The following is a 19,757-nucleotide window of genomic DNA, read 5'->3' on the forward strand; positions in this document are numbered from 1 at the left end:
ACAGCACAGCCCCTCAATACAATGGGGTGCAGGGATCGGGGCGTTGTCAGTGTTGGTACTACACCCTCACGCCATGGCATACAGGATACAGGGGACGCTAACAGCACAGCACCCCAACTCCACGGGGTGGAGGGACTGGGGCGTTATCAGTGTCTGCACTACACCCTCACGCCATGACATGCAGCACCCGGGGCATATCCAGAGCACAAGAACAAGCACCCCATACAGCACAGCCCCTCAATACCAAGGGGTGCAGGGAACGGGGCGTTATCAGTGTCCGCACTGCACCCTCACACCATGACATGCAGGATACAGGGGACGCTAACAGCACAGCCCCTCAATACCAAGGGGTGCAGGGACCAGGGCGTTATCAGTGTCTGCACTACACCCTCACACCATGACATGCAGGATACAGGGGACGCTAACAGCACAGCACCCCAATACCACAGGGTGGAGGGACCGGGGCGTTATCAGTGTCTGCACTACACCCACACGCCATGGTTTGCAGGATACCGGGGACACTAACAGCACAGCACCCCAATACCACTGGGTGGAGGGACCTGGGCGTTATCAGTGTCTGCACTACACCCTCACGCCATGACATGCAGGACCGGGGCATATCTAGAGCACAAGAACAAGCACCCCCTACAGCACAGCCCCTCAATACAATGGGGTGCAGGGATCGGGGCGTTGTCAGTGTTGGTACTACACCCTCACGCCATGGCATACAGGATACAGGGGACGCTAACAGCACAGCACCCCAACTCCACGGGGTGGAGGGACTGGGGCGTTATCAGTGTCTGCACTACACCCTCACGCCATGACATGCAGGACCCGGGGCATATCCAGAGCACAAGAACAAGCACCCCATACAGCACAGCCCCTCAATACCAAGGGGTGCAGGGACCAGGGCGTTATCAGTGTCTGCACTGCACCCTCACACCATGACATGCAGGATACAGGGGACGCTAACAGCACAGCCCCTCAATACCAAGGGGTGCAGGGACCAGGGCGTTATCAGTGTCTGCACTACACCCTCACACCATGACATGCAGGATACAGGGGACGCTAACAGCACAGCCCCTCAATACCAAGGGGTGCAGGGACCAGGGCGTTATCAGTGTCTGCACTACACCCTCACACCATGACATGCAGGATACAGGGGACGCTAACAGCACAGCACCCCAATACCACGGGTGGAGGGACCGGGGCGTTATCAGTGTCTGCACTACACCCTCACGCCATGACATGCAGGACACAGGGGACGCAAACAGCACAGCCCCTCAATACCATGGGGTGCAGGGAACGGGGCGTTATCAGTGTCTGCACTACACCCTCACGCCATGACATGCAGGATACAGGGGACGCTAACAGCACAGCACCCCAATACCACGGGGTGCAGGGAACGGGGCATTATCAGTGTCTGCACTACACCCTCACGCCATGACATGCAGGATACAGGGGACGCTAACAGCACAGCACCCCAACTCCACGGGGTGGAGGGACTGGGGCGTTATCAGTGTCTGCACTACACCCTCACGCCATGACATGCAGCACCCGGGGCATATCCAGAGCACAAGAACAAGCACCCCATACAGCACAGCCCCTCAATACTAAGGGGTGCAGGGACCAGGGCGTTATCAGTGTCTGCACTGCACCCTCACACCATGACATGCAGGATACAGGGGACGCTAACAGCACAGCCCCTCAATACCAAGGGGTGCAGGGACCAGGGCGTTATCAGTGTCTGCACTACACCCTCACACCATGACATGCAGGATACAGGGGACGCTAACAGCACAGCCCCTCAATACCAAGGGGTGCAGGGACCAGGGCGTTATCAGTGTCTGCACTACACCCTCACACCATGACATGCAGGATACAGGGGACGCTAACAGCACAGCACCCCAATACCACAGGGTGGAGGGACCGGGGCGTTATCAGTGTCTGCACTACACCCACACGCCATGGTTTGCAGGATACCGGGGACACTAACAGCACAGCACCCCAATACCACTGGGTGTAGGGAACAGGGCGTTATCAGTGTCTGCACTACACCCTCACACCATGACATGCAGGATACAGGGGACGCTAACAGCACAGCACCCCAATACCACGGGGTCGAGGGACCGGGGTGGTATCAGTGTCTGCACTACACCCTCACGCCATGGCATGCAGTATACAGGGGACGCTAACAGCACAGCACCCCAATACCACAGGGTGGAGGGACCCGGGTGTTATCCGTGTCTGTACTACACCCAAACGCCATGGCATGCAGGATACAGGGGACGCTAACAGCACAGCCCCTCAATACCATGGGGTGCAGGGACCGGGGCGTTATCAGTGTCTGCACTACACCCTCACTCCATGACATGCAGGATACAGGGGACGCTAAGAGCACTGCACCCCAATACCACGGGGTGGAGGGACCGGGGCGTTATCATTGTCTGCACTACACCCTCAAGCCATGGCATGCAGGATACAGGGGACGCTAACAGCACAGCCCCTCAATACCACGGGGTGCAGGGACCGTGGCTTTATCAGTGTCTACACTACACCCTCACGCCATGGCATGCAGGATACAGGGGACGCTAACAGCACAGCCCCTCAATACCATGGGGTGCAGGGACCGGGGCGTTATCAGTGTCTGCACTACACCCTCACTCCATGACATGCAGGATACAGGGGACGCTAACAGCACAGCACCTCAATACCACGGGGTGAAGGGACTGGGGCGTTATCAGTGTCTGCACTACACCCTCACTCCATGACATGCAGGATACAGGGGACGCTAACAGCAAAGCACCCCAATACCACGAGGTGAAGGGACTGGGGCGTTATCAGTGTCTGCACTACACCCTCACTCCATGACATGCAGGATACAGGGGACGCTAACAGCACAGCACCTCAATACCACGGGGTGGAGGGACCGGGGCGTTATCATTGTCTGCACTACACCCTCAAGCCATGGCATGCAGGATATAGGGGACGCTAACAGCACAGCCCCTCAATACCACGGGGTGGAGGGACCGGGGCGTTATCAGTGTCTGCACTACACCCTCACTCCATGACATGCAGGATACAGGGGATGCTAACAGCAAAGCACCCCAATACCACGAGGTGAAGGGACTGGGGCGTTATCAGTGTCTGCACTACACCCTCACACCATGACATGCAGGATACAGGGGACGCTAACAGCACAGCCCCTCAATACCATGGGGTGCAGGGACCGTTGCTTTATCAGTGTCTGCACTACACCCTCACTCCATGACATGCAGGATACAGGGGATGCTAACAGCAAAGCACCCCAATACCACGGGGTGGAGGGACCGAGGTGTTAATAGTGTCTGCACTACACCCTCACACCATGACATGCAGGATACAGGGGACGCTAACAGCACAGGCCCTCAATACCATGGGTGGATGGAACGGGCGTTTTCAGTGTCTGCACTACACCCTCACTCCATGACATGCAGGATACAGGGGACGCTAACAGCACAGCACCCCAATACCACGGGTAGGAGGGACCGGGGCGTTATCAGTGTCTGCTACACCCTCACTCCATGACATGCAGGATACAGGGGACGCTAACAGCACAGCACCCCAATACCACGGGGAGGAGGGACCGGGGCGTTATCAGTGTCTGCTACACCCTCACACCATGACATGCAGGTCCCGGGGTATATCCAGAACACAAGAACAAGCGCCATGGGTGCCAGGAGCCAGGGCATTAATATACAGCAGTGGCCCGCCCCACAGTCAATCATCTCTGTTTCTTCTCTGCAGGGTGAAGACGGCTTTCCAGGCTTCAAGGGGGACTTTGGTGTGAAAGGAGACCGGGTAAGTCCTGGCTGTGTTTCTTCTTCTGCCAAGATTCAGTGACTGCAAGACCCCGCCCTCCTATGTGGCACGGCGGACCCCATTAATGGTGACTCTCTTCCGAGCTCCTGTGTTGGACACTGTCCAGCAGTGAAGGGACATCCTGTGCACCTCTCCTCCCCTCCCCTGAGAGGAGCCTTCCATGTAGGTGGGGGGAAGGTTATTAGGGGTATTCAGAGGCAAACTCGACTCAGGCACTGCTGGTACTGCCCAGTGAGGAGGAAGGATGTACCCAGAGGTGCTCCGGGGTGGCATATCCCATCCCTCACCTCTGGCACTGGTGGTACAGCCCAGTGAGGAGCGGTCGAGGTACCCAGGAGTGCTTTGAGGGGCACTGCCAGTGAGGAAGGGGTGTGGAATGCAGGGGTGTTCAGGGAAGGCCTTTACCAACCCTCACCTCAGGCCCTGGTGGTACTGCCAGGTGAGGAGGGTGTGAGGTACCCAGGGGTGTTCTGGGGTGGCCTTTTACATTCCTCACCTTAGGCACGGGTGGTACTGATCATTGAGGAAGGGGTGAGATAGTCAGGGGTGCTCGGGGGGCTTTCCCATCCCACATCTCTGGCACTGCTGGTACTGCCCAGGGAGCGAGGTATCAAGTGGTGTTCTTGGGTGGTACTGCCCAGTGAGGAGGGGGTGAGTTACCCAGTGCTGTACTTGGGTGGTACTGCCCAGTTAGGAGGAGGTAAGGTGCACAGGGGTGCTCCGGGGAGGCCTTGTCCACCCCTCACCACTGGCACTGGTGGTATTGCCCAGTGAGGAGGGGGTGATGTACTGAGGGGTGCTCAGAGGTGTCTTTTACCATCCCTCACCTCTGGCAGTGGTGGCACTGCCCAGTGAGCAGGGAGTGAGGTACCCAGTGGTGTTCTTGGGTGGTACTGTCCAGTGGGGAGGAAGTAAGTTACCCAGGGGTTCTCCGTGAAGGCCTTTTCCACCCCTCACCACTGGCACTGGTGGTATTGCCCAGTGAGGAGAGGTTAGGTACCCAGGAGTGCTCATGGGTGGTCTTTACCATCCCTCAACTTAGGCCCAGGTGGTTCTGCCACTGTGGAGGGGAAGATGTAACCAAGGATGCTCAGGGTGGCCTTTCCCATCCACACCTCAGGCACTGGTGGTACTGCCCAGTGAGGAGGGGGTGTGGTAGCCAGGGGCACTCAGGGGAGGCCTTAACCATCCCTCACCTCAGGAACTGGTGGCACTGCCCAGTGATGAGCAGGAGAGGTAACAAGGGGCGCTCCAGGGTGGTCTTTACCGACACTGGTGATAGTGCCCCACGAGGAGGAGTTGAGGTAACCAGGGCTGCTCCAGGGTGGTACTGCCCAGCGAGGAGGGAGTGAGGTACCATGTGGTGCTACTGCCCAGCGAGGGGGGGGGGTCAGGTAACCAGGGGTGCTCGGGGGTGGCCTTTATCACCCCTCACCTCTGGCATTGGTGGTACTGCCCAGTAAGCAGGGAGTGAGGCACCCAGCCGTGTTCTTGGGTGGTACTGCCCAGTGAGGAGGAGGTAAGTTACCCAGGGGTGCTACTGCCCAGCGAGGGGGGGTGAGGTACCCATGGGTACTCCGGGTGGCCTTTATCATCCTTCACCTCAGGCACTGGTGGTACTGCCCAATGAGGAGGGGTGAGGTAACGAAGGGTGCTCTGGGGAGGCCTTAGCCATCCCTCACCTCTGCCACTGGTGGTACTGGCCAGTCTAAGGTAACCAGGGGTGCTCCAGGGTTGTACTGCCCAGCGACGAGGGGTTGAACTATCCAGCGGTGCCCCGGGGAGTCCTTTGCATCCCTCATGTTGGGCACTGATGGTACCGCCCAGTGAGGAGGGTGCCAGGGTGTGAGCTACCCAGGAGTGCTCCGGGGAGGCCTTTGCCATTCCTCATGTTGGGCACTGATGGAACCGCCCAGTGAGGAGGGTGGGAGGGTGTGACCTACCCAGGGGTGTTCCGGGAGGCCTTTGACATCCCTCACCTCTGGCGGTACTGCCCAGGAAGGAGGGTGGATGGGGTGAGGTAACCACATGTGCTCCCGGGCTCCTTTCCCATTCATCACCTAGAGCAGGCAGGGTCACTCCCCCCCTCTCCACCCCCCCCCGCAATCCCCCCCAATACTGGTCAAGAAGAAAACCACTGGGTCTAGGGTTGGGATATCCCGGTTGTACCCCCCCCCCCAGTACTGGCCATGAAGAGAACCGCTGGGTCGCGGGTTAGGATATCCTGATTGGACCTAAATACTGGCCATGCAGAGCGTCGTGAGTTTTAGGTTTTAGGTTAGGATATCCTGCTTGTACCCGCAAAACTTGCCATGAAGAAACCCGCAGCATCTATGGTTAGGATATCCAGGTTGTACCCACAATACTAGACATGAAGAGAACAGCTGGGACTCGTTGTGGGATATTCAGGTGGTACCCCAATACTAGATACTAGACATGAAGAGAACCGCTGGGTCTATATTTAGGATATCCTGATTCTAACCCCAGTACTGACCACAAAGAGAACCGCTGGGTCTAGGGTTGGGATATTCAGGTTTTACCCCCAAATACTGGCCATGAAGAGGACCGCTGGGTCTAGGGTTAGGATATCCTGATTGGACCTAAATACTGGCCATGCAGAGCGTCGTGAGTTTTAGGTTTTAGGTTAGGATATCCTGCTTGTACCCGCAAAACTTGCCAAGAAGAAACCCGCAGCATCTATGGTTAGGATATCCTGGTTGTACCCACAATACTAGACATGAAGAGAACAGCTGGGACTCGTTGTGGGATATTCAGGTGGTACCCCAATACTAGATACTAGACATGAAGAGAACCGCTGGGTCTATATTTAGGATATCCTGATTCTAACCCCAGTACTGACCACAAAGAGAACCGGTGGGTCTTGAGGTTGGATATTTTGGATCTACCCTCTAAACTGGACATGAAGAAAACGCAGGATCTAGGGTCAGGATACCTTGGTTGTACCCAAAATACTGGCCATAAAGAGAACCGCTGGGCCTAGAGTTGGGACAGTCTGTTTGCACCCCCAATACTAACCATGAAGAGAAACGCTGGGTCTAGGGTCAGGATACCCTGGCTGTACCCTAAAATACCGTTCATAAAGAGAACCGCAGGGTCTAGCGTTGGGATATTCTGTTTGTACCCCCTATACTAGCCATGAAGAGAACAGCTGGGTCTAGGGTTAGGATATTCTGACAATATCCCCCAATACTGACCGACGAAGAGAACCAATGGGTCTAGGGTTAGGATATCCTGGTTGTACCCCCCAGTACTGGCCACGAAGAGAACTGCTGGGTCTAGGGTTGGGATATTCTTTTTGTACCCCCAATACTGACCATAAAGATAACTACTTGGTCTCTGGTTAGGATATTCTGGGTGCATCCCCAGTATTGACTACGAAGAGAACCGCTGGGTCTAGGGTAAGGATATTCTGGTTGTAACCCCAATACTGGCCACAAAGAGAACTGCTGGTTTTTCGGTGAAGATATTCAGGTGGTACCCCAATACTAAACATGAAGAGAACCGCTAGGTCTAGGTTTAGAATATCCTGGTTGCACCCCAGTCTCTGGAGGTGAATCTAATAGGTGAAAAGGAAGAGGTGTCGCCTTGATGCGAGTATGAAAACAGGCTGCATTCTCCTACCGGAGGTGTCATGATGCGACATTGAAGCATCCGATATACAAACAAACAATGAACGCCTATTAGGTGGTAAATGTATATATTTATATTTGTTTACATGCAATTAGTGTGCGTCCAGTGTGACTTTTTGGGAGTGGGACCAGGGAACTACGTTCCGGGGGCCCTGAAGAAGAGCCAATTAGGGGTATGGTGTGAAACATTACAATCTTTTAGGAGAACAAATCCATAACAATCTCTTATCCTAAACTCACCCTTTTTTAACCATACCATTTACTACTAGTAAAGTTAGACTTCAGGTCTAAACTTAGACTTTTGGTCTCAGTTTACCTTCGTGAATTGGGCCCTAAGTTTAGACACAAAGTCTAACTTTACTAGTTTTGGGTATTCACAAAGGTTCGTTTCTACTAGTAACTGTACCACTAGTAAAGTTACTACTAGTAAAATAACTAGTATTAAAGTTACTAGTGGTAACTTACCTTTGGGAATACCGAACAGTTGCAAAGTTAGACCTGAAGTCTAACTTAGAACAAAAGTCTAACTTTACTACTAGGGCCCGATTCATGAAGGTAAACTTAGACCAAAAGTCTAAGTTTAGACCTGAAGTCTAACTTTACTAGGAGTAAAGTTAGACTTAGACTGAGTAGTAAAGTTAGACTTTTGCCCTAAGTTAGACTTTTGGGCTAAACTTGGACCAAAAGTATTCCTTTACTTCTAGTAAAGTTAGACTTTAGGTCTCAACTTAGACTTCAGGTCTAAACTTTGTCCTCTAAGTTTACCTTTGTAAAACGAGCCCTAGTCTTAGGTGTAAACTTAGATTTCAGGTGTAAAGTTAGACTTTTGGTCTAACCTTTCCTTTGTAAATCAGGCCCATTGTTTGGCCCAGAGTGGCCGCTGAATCCTCTAAGCCAAACAAATCTTCCCAACCTGACCTATGAGGTGACCCCTCAGGAATTGCCACCGCCACATATGTAGGGGGATGAGCGAAGCTACAAGAGGTGGAAAAGGACTTCTTACAGAAACGGGCTAAGATGAGCAATGCAAGCTTTTCGAATTCAGGCGGAAGAGCTGCACTCTGCCTCTGGAATCAAGTGTGAGTGAACGGACAAGGGCTCCATCTTGTCCGTCTCCTGTGGTCGCCATTGCTCTGTGCGTGACATGGAGATCCACAAGCACATGCAGCCTGTGTGCGACCACCATGTATGCTTGTGGTTGACTAGGCCGGCCATGTTAGAATGTATGCTTCCTAATCATAACACGGTTTTCCACAGCTAATGTAAAACTAGCTCTGTCTTCTTTCCAACAGGGCGAAGGGGGAGTCCCTGGCTCCAGAGGAGAAGATGGCCCTGAGGGGCCCAAGGGACGGACCGGACCACCTGGCGATCCAGGACCCCTTGGATTGCTTGGTGAAAAGGTGAGCATGGTATTAAACATGGGAGCAAAGTAGGGTCACATAATGGGTTACAAAAGTGGGGTTAAAGTTCAGCTGTGGAACCTTCAGAGTCATGTCTTAGCCATGGGATAAACTGAGGGAGATGAAGGTTTAAAATGGGCTTTGTTTCATATCTTTACTTCAAGCACTGACGGAAGTGAGCTGCCCTCATCCCTCTAAGCCCATGCGTTTCCATCTGAAGGGCAGTGTTTATCCCGTGCGGTGATTCTTAGAGGCCTGATGACGGCAGTGGTCCTTGGTGTTCAGACATTGGCTTCTATGCAGTCCTGAAATGTTGACATTCTAAGGTTCCTGTTCCCTCAGGAGTGTGTGGCACAGGAGGCTAGAGATGCCTTCAGGACATCCATGGTGGCACCTGCCGTGGCATCATGGATGGGTGTGACTGTGCTGGTGCTCCAGTGTCGGGGGTTGGAAGGTGGTCTCTTGTTATATCTATGGCAACGTAGAATGCTTGATGCTACTTTAACATATGACAATTGGTCATTTTCAGGGTAAGCTTGGAGTTCCCGGACTGCCTGGGTACCCTGGACGGCTTGGCCCTAAGGTGAGTAAGGACATTCTAGCCATCACTTGCATTTGCGTGCTCTGTGTGTGCTGTGTAAGGTCAGCCTTTCACCCCTTGCATCAGGGAGCTTCCTATTTGTTGTGGAAGAGCAGCCACCCAGTTCCTTGTGCCTGCACGCTTTCACCATCCCTTGTGTCCATACACACTCTGTGTTGTGTGAGGAGAGACTCACCATTCCTTATGTTTACACACTCTTTGTATGTTGTGTACGGACATTCCTTGTGCTTGCACTCTGTATGTTGTCTAAGGGGAGCCTCACTATTCCTTGTCTTTGCACGCTCTTTGTATGTTGTGTAAGTAGAGTTTCATTATTCGTTGTGTTTGCATGCTCTCTGTATGTTGTGTAAAGGGAGCCTCCTCCTTCCTTGTGTTAGCACGCGCTCTGTATGTTGTGTAAGGGGAGCCTCACTATCCCTTGTGTTTGCACGCTCTCTGTATGTTGTGTAAGGGTACGCTCACCATTCCGTGTAGTTGCACTATGAGTGTTGTGTAGGGGGAGCCTCACTATTCATTGTGTTACATGCTCTCTGTATGCTGTGTTAGGGGAGCCTCACCATCCCATGTGTTGGCACTCTCTTTGTGTGTTGTATAAGGGGAGCCTCCCCGTTCATTGTGTTTGCACGCTCTCTGTATGTTGTGTAAGGGGAACCTCCCCATCCCTTGTATTTGCACGCTCTCTGTAGTTGTGTAAGGGGAGCCTCCCCATTCCTTTGTGTTTGCACGCTTTCAGTATGTTATGTAAGGAGAGCCTCTTCGTTCCTTCTCTTTAGATACTCTCTCTATGTTGTGTAAGGGGATCCTCGCCATTCCTTTTGCGTGCGCGCTCTCTGTATGTTGTGTAAGGAGAGCTTCACTATCCCATGTGTTTGCACTCTCTCTGTATGTTGTATAAGGGGAGCCTCCCCGTTCCTTGTATTTGCACACCATCTGTATGTTGTGTAAGGAGAGCCTCACCGTTCCTTGTTTTTGCACTCTCTCTGTATTGTGTAAGGGGATCCTCGCCATTCCTTTTGTGTGTGCGCTCTCTGTATGATGTGCAAGGGGAGCCTCACTATCCCTTGTGATTGCACGCTTTGTATGTTGTGTAAGGGGAGCCTTACTACCCCTTTTGTTTGCACACTCTCTGTATGTTGTGTAAGGGGAGCCTCCCCATTCCTTATTTTTGCACTCTCTCTATATTGTGTAAGGGGATCCTCGCCATTCCTTTTGTGTGTGCGCTCTCTGTATGATGTGTAAGGGGAGCCTCACTATCCCTTGTGTTTGCACGCTCTCTGTATGTTGTGTAAGGGGAGCCTACCCGTTCCTTGTATTTGCACACCCTCTGTATGTTGTGTAAGGAGAGCGTCGCCATTCCTTGTGTTTGCACGCTCTCTGTATGTTGTGTAAGGGGAGCCTCACTATCCCTTGTGTTTGCACGCTCTCTGCATGTTGTGTAAAGGGAGCCTCCCCATTCCTTGTATTTGCACACCCTCTGTATGTTGTGTAAGGAGAGCGTCGCCATTCCTTGTGTTTGCACGCTCTCTGTATGTTGTGTAAGGGGAGCCTCACTATCCCTTGTGTTTGCACGCTCTCTGCATGTTGTGTAAAGGGAGCCTCCCCATTCCTTGTGTTTGCACAGTCTCTGTATATTGCGTAAGGGGAGCCTCACCATTCCTTGTGTGTGCACGCGCTCTGTATGATGTGTAAGGGGAGCCTCACTATCCCTTGTGTTTGCACACTCTCTGTATGTTGTGTAAGGGGAGCCTACCCGTTCCTTGTATTTGCACACCCTCTGTATGTTGTGTAAGGAGAGCGTCGCCATTCCTTGTGTTTGCACGCTCTCTGTATGTTGTGTAAGGGGAGCCTCACTATCCCTTGTGTTTGCACGCTCTCTGCATGTTGTGTAAGGGGAGCCTCCCCATTCCTTGTGTTTGCACAGTCTCTGTATATTGCGTAAGGGGAGCCTCACCATTCCTTGTGTGTGCACGCGCTCTGTATGATGTGTAAGGGGAGCCTCACTATCCCTTGTGTTTGCACGCTCTCTGTATGTTGTGTAAGGGGAGTCTCACCATTCCTTGTGTTTGCACGCTCTTTGTATGTTGCGTAAGGGGAGCCTCACCATTCCTTGTATTTGCACAATCTCTGTATGTTGTGTAAGGGGAGCCTCACCATTCCTTGTGTTTGCACACTCTCTGTATGTTGCGTAAGGGGAGCCTCACCATTCCTTGTGTTTGCACACTCTCTGTATGTTGTGTAAGGGGAGCCTCACTATCCCTTGTGTTTGCCTGCTCTCTGTATGTTCTGTAAGGGGAACCTCCCCATTCCTTTGTGTTTGCACGCTTTCAGTATGTTATGTAAGGAGAGCCTCTTCGTTCCTTCTCTTTAGATACTCTCTCTATATTGTGTAAGGGGATCCTCGCCATTCCTTTTGTGTGTGCGCTCTCTGTATGTTGTGTAAGGGGAGCCTACCCGTTCCTTGTATTTGCACACCCTCTGTATGTTGTGTAAGGAGAGCGTCGCCATTCCTTGTGTTTGCACGCGCTCTGTATGATGTGTAAGGGGAGCCTCACTATCCCTTGTGTTTGCACGCTCTCTGTATGTTGTGTAAGGGGAGTCTCACCATTCCTTGTGTTTGCACGCTCTTTGTATGTTGTGTAAGGGGAGTCTCACCATTCCTTGTGTTTGCACACTCTCTGTATGTTGCGTAAGGGGAGCCTCACCATTCCTTGTGTTTGCACACTCTCTGTATGTTGCGTAAGGGGAGCCTCACCATTCCTTGTGTTTGCACACTCTCTGTATGTTGTGTAAGGGGAGCCTCACCATTCCTTGTGTTAGCACGCGCTCTGTATGTTGTGTAAGGGGAGCCTCACCATTCCTTGTTTTTGCACGCTCTCTGTATGTTCTGTAAGGGGAACCTCCCAATTTCTTGTGTTTGCACACTCTGTGTATGTTGTTTAAGCGGAGTCTTGCCATTCCTTGTGTTTGCACGCTCTCTGTATGTTGTGTAAGGGGAGTCTCACCATTCCTTGTGTTTGCACACTCTCTGTATGTTGCGTAAGGGGAGCCTCACCGTTCCTTGTGTTTGCACACTCTCTGTATGTTGCGTAAGGGGAGCCTCACCATTCCTTGTGTTTGCACACTCTGTGTATGTTGTTTAAGCGGAGTCTTGCCATTCCTTGTGTTTGCACGCTCTGTGTATGTTGTGTAAGGGGAGCCTCGCCATTCCTTGTGTTTGCACGCTCTCTGTATGTTGTGTAAGGGCGGACTCACTATCCCTTGTGTTTACAAACACTCTGTATGTTGTGTAAGGGGACCCTCACTATCCCTTGTGTTTGCCCGCTCTCTGTATGTTCTGTAAGGGGAACCTCCCCATTTCTTGTGTTTGTACGCTCTGTGTATGTTGTTTAAGCAGAGTCTTGCCATTCCTTGTGTTTGCACGCTCTCTGTATGTTGTGTAAGGGGAACCTCCCCATCCCTTGTGCTTGCGCCTTCTCTGTATGTTGTGTAAGGGAAACCTCCCCATTCCTTGTGTATGCACGCTCTCTGTATGTTGCGTAAGGGGAGCCTCACCATTCCTTGTGTTTGCACGCTCTTTGTATGTTGCATAAGAGGAGCCTCACCATTCTTTGTGTTTGTAGGCTCTCTGTATGTTGTGTAAGGGGAGACTCACTATCCCTTGTGTTTGCACGCTCTCTGAAGGTTGTGTAAAGGGAACCTCCCCAGTCCTTGTGTTTGCGCGCTGTCTGTACGTTGTGTAAGGGGAGCCTCTCCATTCCTTGTGTTTGCACGCTCGGTGTATGTTGTCTAAGGGGAGCCTCACTTTCCCTTGTGTTTGCACGCTCTCTGTACGTTATGTAAGGGGAACCTCACTTTCCCTTGTGTTTGCACGCTCTCTGTATGTTGTGCAAGGGGAGACTCACTATCCCTTGTGTTTGCACGCTCTCTGAATGTTGTGTAAAGGGAACCTCCCCAGTCCTTGTGTTTGCGCGCTGTCTGTATGTTGTGTAAAGGGAGCCTCCCCATTCCTTGTGTTTGCATGCTCTTTGTATGTTGTCTAAGGGGAGCCTCACTATTCCTTGTGTTTGCACGCTCTCTGTATGTTGTGTAAGGGGAACCTCACTATTCCTTGTGTTTGCACGCTCTTTGTATGTTGCGTAAAGGGAGCCTCACCATTCGTTGTGTTTGCACACTCTGTGTATGTTGTTTAAGGGGTGTCTTGCCATTCTTTGTGTTTACACGCTCTCTCTATATTGTGTAATGGGAGCCTCACTATTCCTTGTGTTTACACACTCTCTGTATGTTGTGTAAGGGGAGACTCACTATTCCTTGTATTTGCACGCTCTCTGTATATTGTGTAAGGGGAGCCTGACTATCCCTTGTGTTTGCACGCTCTCTGCATGTTGTTGAAGGGGAGCCTCCCCATTCCTTGTGTTTGCACGCTCTTTGAATGTGTCGTAAGTGGAGCCTCACCATTTCTTGTGTTTGCACACTCTTTGTATGTTGCTTAAGGGGAGCCTCACCATTCCTTGTTTTTGCACGCTCTCTGTATGTTGTTGAAGGGGAGCCTCCCCATTCCTTGTGTTTGCACGCTCTTTGTATGTTGCGTAAGGGGAGCCTCACCATTCCTTGTGTTTTCACGCTCTTTGTATGTTGTGTAAGGGGAGCCTCACCATTCCTTGTGTTTGCACGCTCTTTGTATGTTGTGTAAGGGGATCCTCACCATTCCTTGTGTGTGCACGCTTTTTGTATGTTGTGTAAGGGCAGCCTTGGCATTCCTTGTGTTTGCACGCTCTCTGTATGTTGTGTAAGGGGAGCCTCACTATCCCTTGTGTTTGCACGCTCTCTGTATGTTGTTGAAGGGGAGCCTCCCCATTCCTTGTGTTTGCACGCTCTTTGTATGTTGCGTAAGGGAAGCCTCACCATTCCTTGTGTTTGCACACTCTGTGTATGTTGTTTAAGGGGTGTCTTGCCATTCTTTGTGTTTACACACTCTCTCTATGTTGTGTAATGGGAGCCTCACTATTCCTTGTGTTTACTCACTCTCTGTATGTTGTGTAACGGTACCCTCACCATTCCTTCTGTTTGCACGCTCTTTGTATGTTGCGTAAGGGGAGCCTCACCATTCCTTGTGTTTGCACGCTCTTTGTATGTTGCGTAAGGGGAGCCTCACCATTCCTTGTGTTTGCACGCTCTTTGTATGTTGCGTAAGGGGAGCCTCACCATTCCTTGTGTTTGCACGCTCTTTGTATGTTGTGTAAGGGGAGCCTCACTATTCCTTGTGTTTGCACGCTCTCTGTATGTTGTTTAAGGGGAACCTCACTATTCCTTGTGTTTGCACGCTCTCTGTATGTTGTGTAAGGGGAACCTCACTATTCCTTGTGTTTGCACACTCTGTGTATGTTGTTTAAGGGGTGTCTTGCCATTCTTTGTGTGTGCACGCTCTCTGTATGTTGTGTAAGGGGAGTCTTGCCACTTCTTGTGTGTGCACGCTCTCTGTATGTTGTGTAAGGGGAGCCTCACCACTCCTTGTGTGTGCACGCTCTCTGTATGTTGTGTAAGGGGAGTCTTGCCACTCCTTGTGTGTGCACGCTCTCTGTATGTTGTGTAAGGGGAGTCTTGCCACTCCTTGTGTGTGCACGCTCTCTGTATGTTGTGCAAGGGGAGTCTTGCCATTCCTTGTGTGTGTGCGTTCTCTGTATGTTGTGCAAGGGGAGTCTTGCCATTCATTGTGTGTGTGCGTTCTCTGTATGTTGTGCAAGGGGAGCCTCACTATTCCTTGTGTTTGCACGCTCTCTGTATGTTGTTTAAGGGGAACCTCACTATTCCTTGTGTTTGCACGCTCTCTGTATGTTGTGTAAGGGGAACCTCACCATTCCTTGTGTTTGCACGCTCTTTGTATGTTGCGTAAGGGGAGCCTCACCATTCCTTGTGTTTGCACGCTCTTTGTATGTTGTGTAAGGGGAGCCTCACTATTCCTTGTGTTTGCACGCTCTCTGTATGTTGTTTAAGGGGAACCTCACTATTCCTTGTGTTTGCACGCTCTCTGTATGTTGTGTAAGGGGAACCTCACTATTCCTTGTGTTTGCACACTCTTTGTATGTTGGGTAAGGGGAGCCTCACCATTCCTTGTGTTTGCACACTCTGTGTATGTTGTTTAAGGGGTGTCTTGCCATTCTTTGTGTTTACACGCTCTCTCTATTTTGTGTAATGGGATCCTCACTATTCCTTGTGTTTAGACACTCTCTGCATGTTGTGTAAGGGGAGACTCACTATCCCTTGTGTTTACACGCTCTCTGTATGTTGTGTAAGGGGAGCCTCACCACTCCTTGTGTTTGCACGCTCTCTGTATGTTGTGTAAGGGGAGTCTTGCCACTCCTTGTGTGTGCACGCTCTCTGTATGTTGTGTAAGGGGAGTCTTGCCATTCCTTGTGTGTGTGAGTTCTCTGTATGTTGTGTAAGGGGAGCCTCTGCATCCCTTGTCTTTGCACACTCTCTGTGTGTTGTGTAAGGAGAGCCTCACCACTGCTGGTGCCTGCACACTTTGTCTTTGTTGTGTAAAGGGATTGAGCTCACCATGTGTGCCCCTCATGGTTTGTGTCCTCGCGCTCTCTCTGCTAAGTTTCTTTGGAATGTTCCATCAGTGACCCTCTTCTTCTTCCTTTTAAGGGTTCACTTGGTTTCCCAGGATTCCCTGGGACAAATGGAGAGAAAGGTGCAAGGGTAAGTTTTTCCTTATAGACCGTGTCAGGTCTTATGTTGGGTTTAGCGGTGTCGCTACCATTGTAGTGTTCGTAGCAGGATTGAGCTGTAGGGGCAAAAGTATGTAGGGTGTGGGGGTAGAGTGAGTGATGAGGGTTTAACAGACACCTCTGCAGGGAAAGTAAAAAGGGTTGGAATGGGTCAGATATCACAAGACTAGACTTGGACTCCAAGCCGGGCCAACACATGGAAACCCACAGGCGCAAACCGCAAATAGAGCATTCAAGGTTCTGCCGATGCTCACAGGGAACCTCTATTGACCAGGGATAACCTGCAGTGCTTGTGCTTTACCGCCTCATCGCTTGTACCTGAGTCTAGATCCCTCTCATGTGAGTGCAGCCATCTGTTTACAGCTAGAGGGATCCCAACCCTGCTCTTGTTTCACACTGAACTCTTACGGCACTTACTGCTCCAGAGCGTGGAGAACGTCCTGCAGTCGCCTTTCATGATCTCTGATCATCTGCTGCGATGAGGGGCTTCTGTTCCTGCTGACTCCGACACTTTCTGCTCAGGAGCTGTGCACATCTCCCGGTCAGTAGTGGTGCATTTCTTGTGCTGAGGAGTTGTGCACCTTATCTGCTCAGGAGCTGGGCACATCTGCTTCTCCGGCTGAGTATCTATGCTCTTTTCCTGCTCAGGAGTTTTGCACTTTGTTATGTTCAGAAATGGTGCACTTCTTCTTCCTCCCCTACGCTGGAGCTGTTTACTTCTCCCTCTCAGGAGCTGGGCATTTCTTCTACTCCTTCTGACTGCTTCTCCTGCTCAGGAGCCGTGCACTTCTGCTTATGAGATGTGCACTTCTCCTCTGCAAGAGCTGTACACTTCTACTGAGCAGAGCTGTGCACTTCTGCTCATGAGCTGTACACTTCTTCTGAGCTGTGCATTTCTCCTGCCCATCAGCTGTTTGCTTCTGCTGTTCATGAGCTGTACACTTCTCCAGCTGAGAAGCTGTGACCTTTTCCTGGTTAGGCGCTATAATCTTCTACTGTTTAGGAGCTGTGCTCCTTTTCTTCTCTGGCTCTGTGCACTTCTACTCAGGAGCTGTGTGCAGCTGCACATGAGATGTGCATTTCTACCTATGAGATGAGCACTTCTGCTGCTCATGAGCTGTTCACTACCCCTCTTCAGGAGATGTTGCAGTTCTCCTGTTCAGGAACTGTGCTTGTTTTCTGCGGGTGAGCTGTGTGCTTCTCCTATTCAGGAGCTGAGCTGCACATTGCTCCTACTCATAGGCTATGTACTTCTCCTTCTCAGGAGCTGTGTGTAGCTGCTCATGAGCTGTGCATGTCTGCATATGCAGGAGCTGCACACTTCTCCTGCTCATGCACTGTGTACTTCTTAGGAGCTGTGCACTTGACCTACTAAGGAGCTGTTCACTTCTCCTGTCCGAGAGCGCTGTGCTGTCCTCCTGCTCATAAGCTGTGCACTTCTCTTGCTGAGGAGCAGTGCTGTCCTTTCTCCGTAAATAAAAACATTTGTTGATTATCGAGGAGATCAGAGGTTGGTTGATCACTGAGGAGATCATAGTTTAGTTGATTACGAAGGAGTCAGAGTTGGTTGATCACCAAGGATATCAGAGCTTGCTTGATCACCGAGGACATCAAAGGTTGATTGATCACAGAGGAGAGCAAAGTTTAGTTCTTTACAAAGGGGATCGGAGGCTGGTTGATCACTGAGGAGACCAGAGGTTGGTTGATCACCGAGGAGGTCAGAGGTTGATTGATCACGAGGAGATCAGAGGTTGGTTGATCACCGTGGAAATCAGAGGTTAGTTGACTACGAAGGAGATCAGAGGTTGGTTGATCACGAAGGAGATCAGAGGTTGGTTGATCACGAAGGAGATCAGAGGTCGGTTGATCACCAAGGAGATCAGAGGTTGGTTGATCACCAAGGAGATCAGAGGTTGGTTGATCACCAAGGAGATCGGAGGTTGATTGATCACATCGGAGAGAAAAGTTTAGTTCATTACTAAGGAGCTCAGAGGTTGGTTGATCACTGAGGAGATAAGAGGTTGGTTGATCACGGAGGAGGTGAGCGGTTGCTTGATCATCGAGGAGGTCAGAGGTTGATTGATCACTGAGGAGGTCAGCGGATGGCTCTAACCTCCTCTGGCACTGGTCTTGGGCAGAACAGATCTGCACAACCTCCTGGTGCCTCCTGATTGTGCATTCTAACTGTCCATTATGATGTGAAATGTGATGTTTTTTCTTCTCCACTTGCAGGGTTTTTCTGGGAAAGCTGGACCCAGAGGCGAACGTGGACCAACGGTACGTGTGAAATGGAACTCAAAGGCCCTGCTGAGGGATACCCATGGTGCATTGCACACTCGCTGCTCCAGCGATCAACAGCGTGTCTGGATCTAAGTCTTAACAATAAGGGAAATTTTAGGATAGGCGAATGCAAAAGTGATCAGAGAGAGTGATTGGGATTTGGAGACGGGCGGTAGAGATCTGTATGTCCCAAGCAAGCCCTAGATATCAGAGAGGGCAAAGAGAATTGGGAGATGAGGCATTAGAGGTCCAAGGGTCCCATGCCATTGCTAGACATCAGAGAGGGTGACGTGTACTGGGAGGTGAGGCATTAGCGGTTGATAGGTCTGAAGTTGGCATTAGACATCACAGGGGTTTGTAAAGGTTGGGAGACGAGGCATTAGGGATCGGTCATTCCCAACAAGCCATAGACATCAGAGCGGTTAGCGAGGACAGGGAGGTGAGGCGTGAACAGTCTGTACATTCCAATCATGCACTAGACATAAGAGAGGTGGTGAGGATTGCGAGGTGAGGCGTTAGAGGTTGATAGGTCGGAAGTGGGCCCTAGACATCACAGGGGTTGGCGAGGATTGGGAGGCGAGACATCAGAGGTACGTAGGTCCCCAGCAGACCACAGTCATCAGCTGGTGACTAGTGGAAGGTGTGTTGACAAGTAGTCCTAAACCCACTCAGCAGCATCAGATTGTGGCCTAACATCAACCAATACAGCCAAGTCCAGCCCCAGTCAGCAACAGATTGTCCTACAATGCCAGCTTAGGCGCGGTCTAATGAATTAAGAGAGCGATCCATATATAAAGCTGGATCAGTCATTTATCAGTGGCCTGCATTGACTCCAGGTGATTGGCCAGTGATTAGTCGCTTGTATAGATCACTGTTGGTTGGGCACATACTGTGTGAGATCAGGGTGAACTAGCCAATGATCTGCAGCATGTACTGGTATGGGCTCTATCTAGATTGGTCAATGGAAAAGAGCTTCTATTAGATTAGAGTAGAATGACCATCAGTCAAGGTTTTTTTATGGCCCTGCTGTAGGCTGACCAATGATAAATGAGTTGTACTGAATCGAGGTACACCAGCAGCTGTGGTCCGTTCAGGGAACAGTGGTGGGGCGTTAGGGCCGTGTAAAGGGAGATTCCGAGGGACGATACCAAGGGAAAATAAATTATTTATTTAATTTTCCCTCTGCATCGTCCCTCAGAATCCCCCCTTATATTCTGTTACCTGCAAAGATCGC

The 19,757-nt window shown here is 51.1% G+C and overlaps 1 protein-coding gene across 1 annotated transcript in view; it reads left to right on the forward strand.

Annotated features, from left to right (window-relative positions):
- COL11A2 (collagen type XI alpha 2 chain) overlaps window positions 1-19,757 on the forward strand; it is a 375,761-nt gene that overhangs the window by 210,639 nt on the left and 145,365 nt on the right. Inside the window, exons 29-33 of the mRNA XM_086920653.1 lie at window positions 3,787-3,840; window positions 8,804-8,911; window positions 9,441-9,494; window positions 16,161-16,214; window positions 18,476-18,520. Of these exons, the coding sequence (XP_086776779.1) occupies window positions 3,787-3,840; window positions 8,804-8,911; window positions 9,441-9,494; window positions 16,161-16,214; window positions 18,476-18,520 (315 nt within the window). The remainder of the gene's footprint in view (window positions 1-3,786; window positions 3,841-8,803; window positions 8,912-9,440; window positions 9,495-16,160; window positions 16,215-18,475; window positions 18,521-19,757) is intronic.

Source organism: Lissotriton vulgaris, chromosome 5, assembly GCF_964263255.1.
Source record: "Lissotriton vulgaris chromosome 5, aLisVul1.2, whole genome shotgun sequence".
Lineage (NCBI taxonomy): Eukaryota > Metazoa > Chordata > Amphibia > Caudata > Salamandridae > Lissotriton > Lissotriton vulgaris.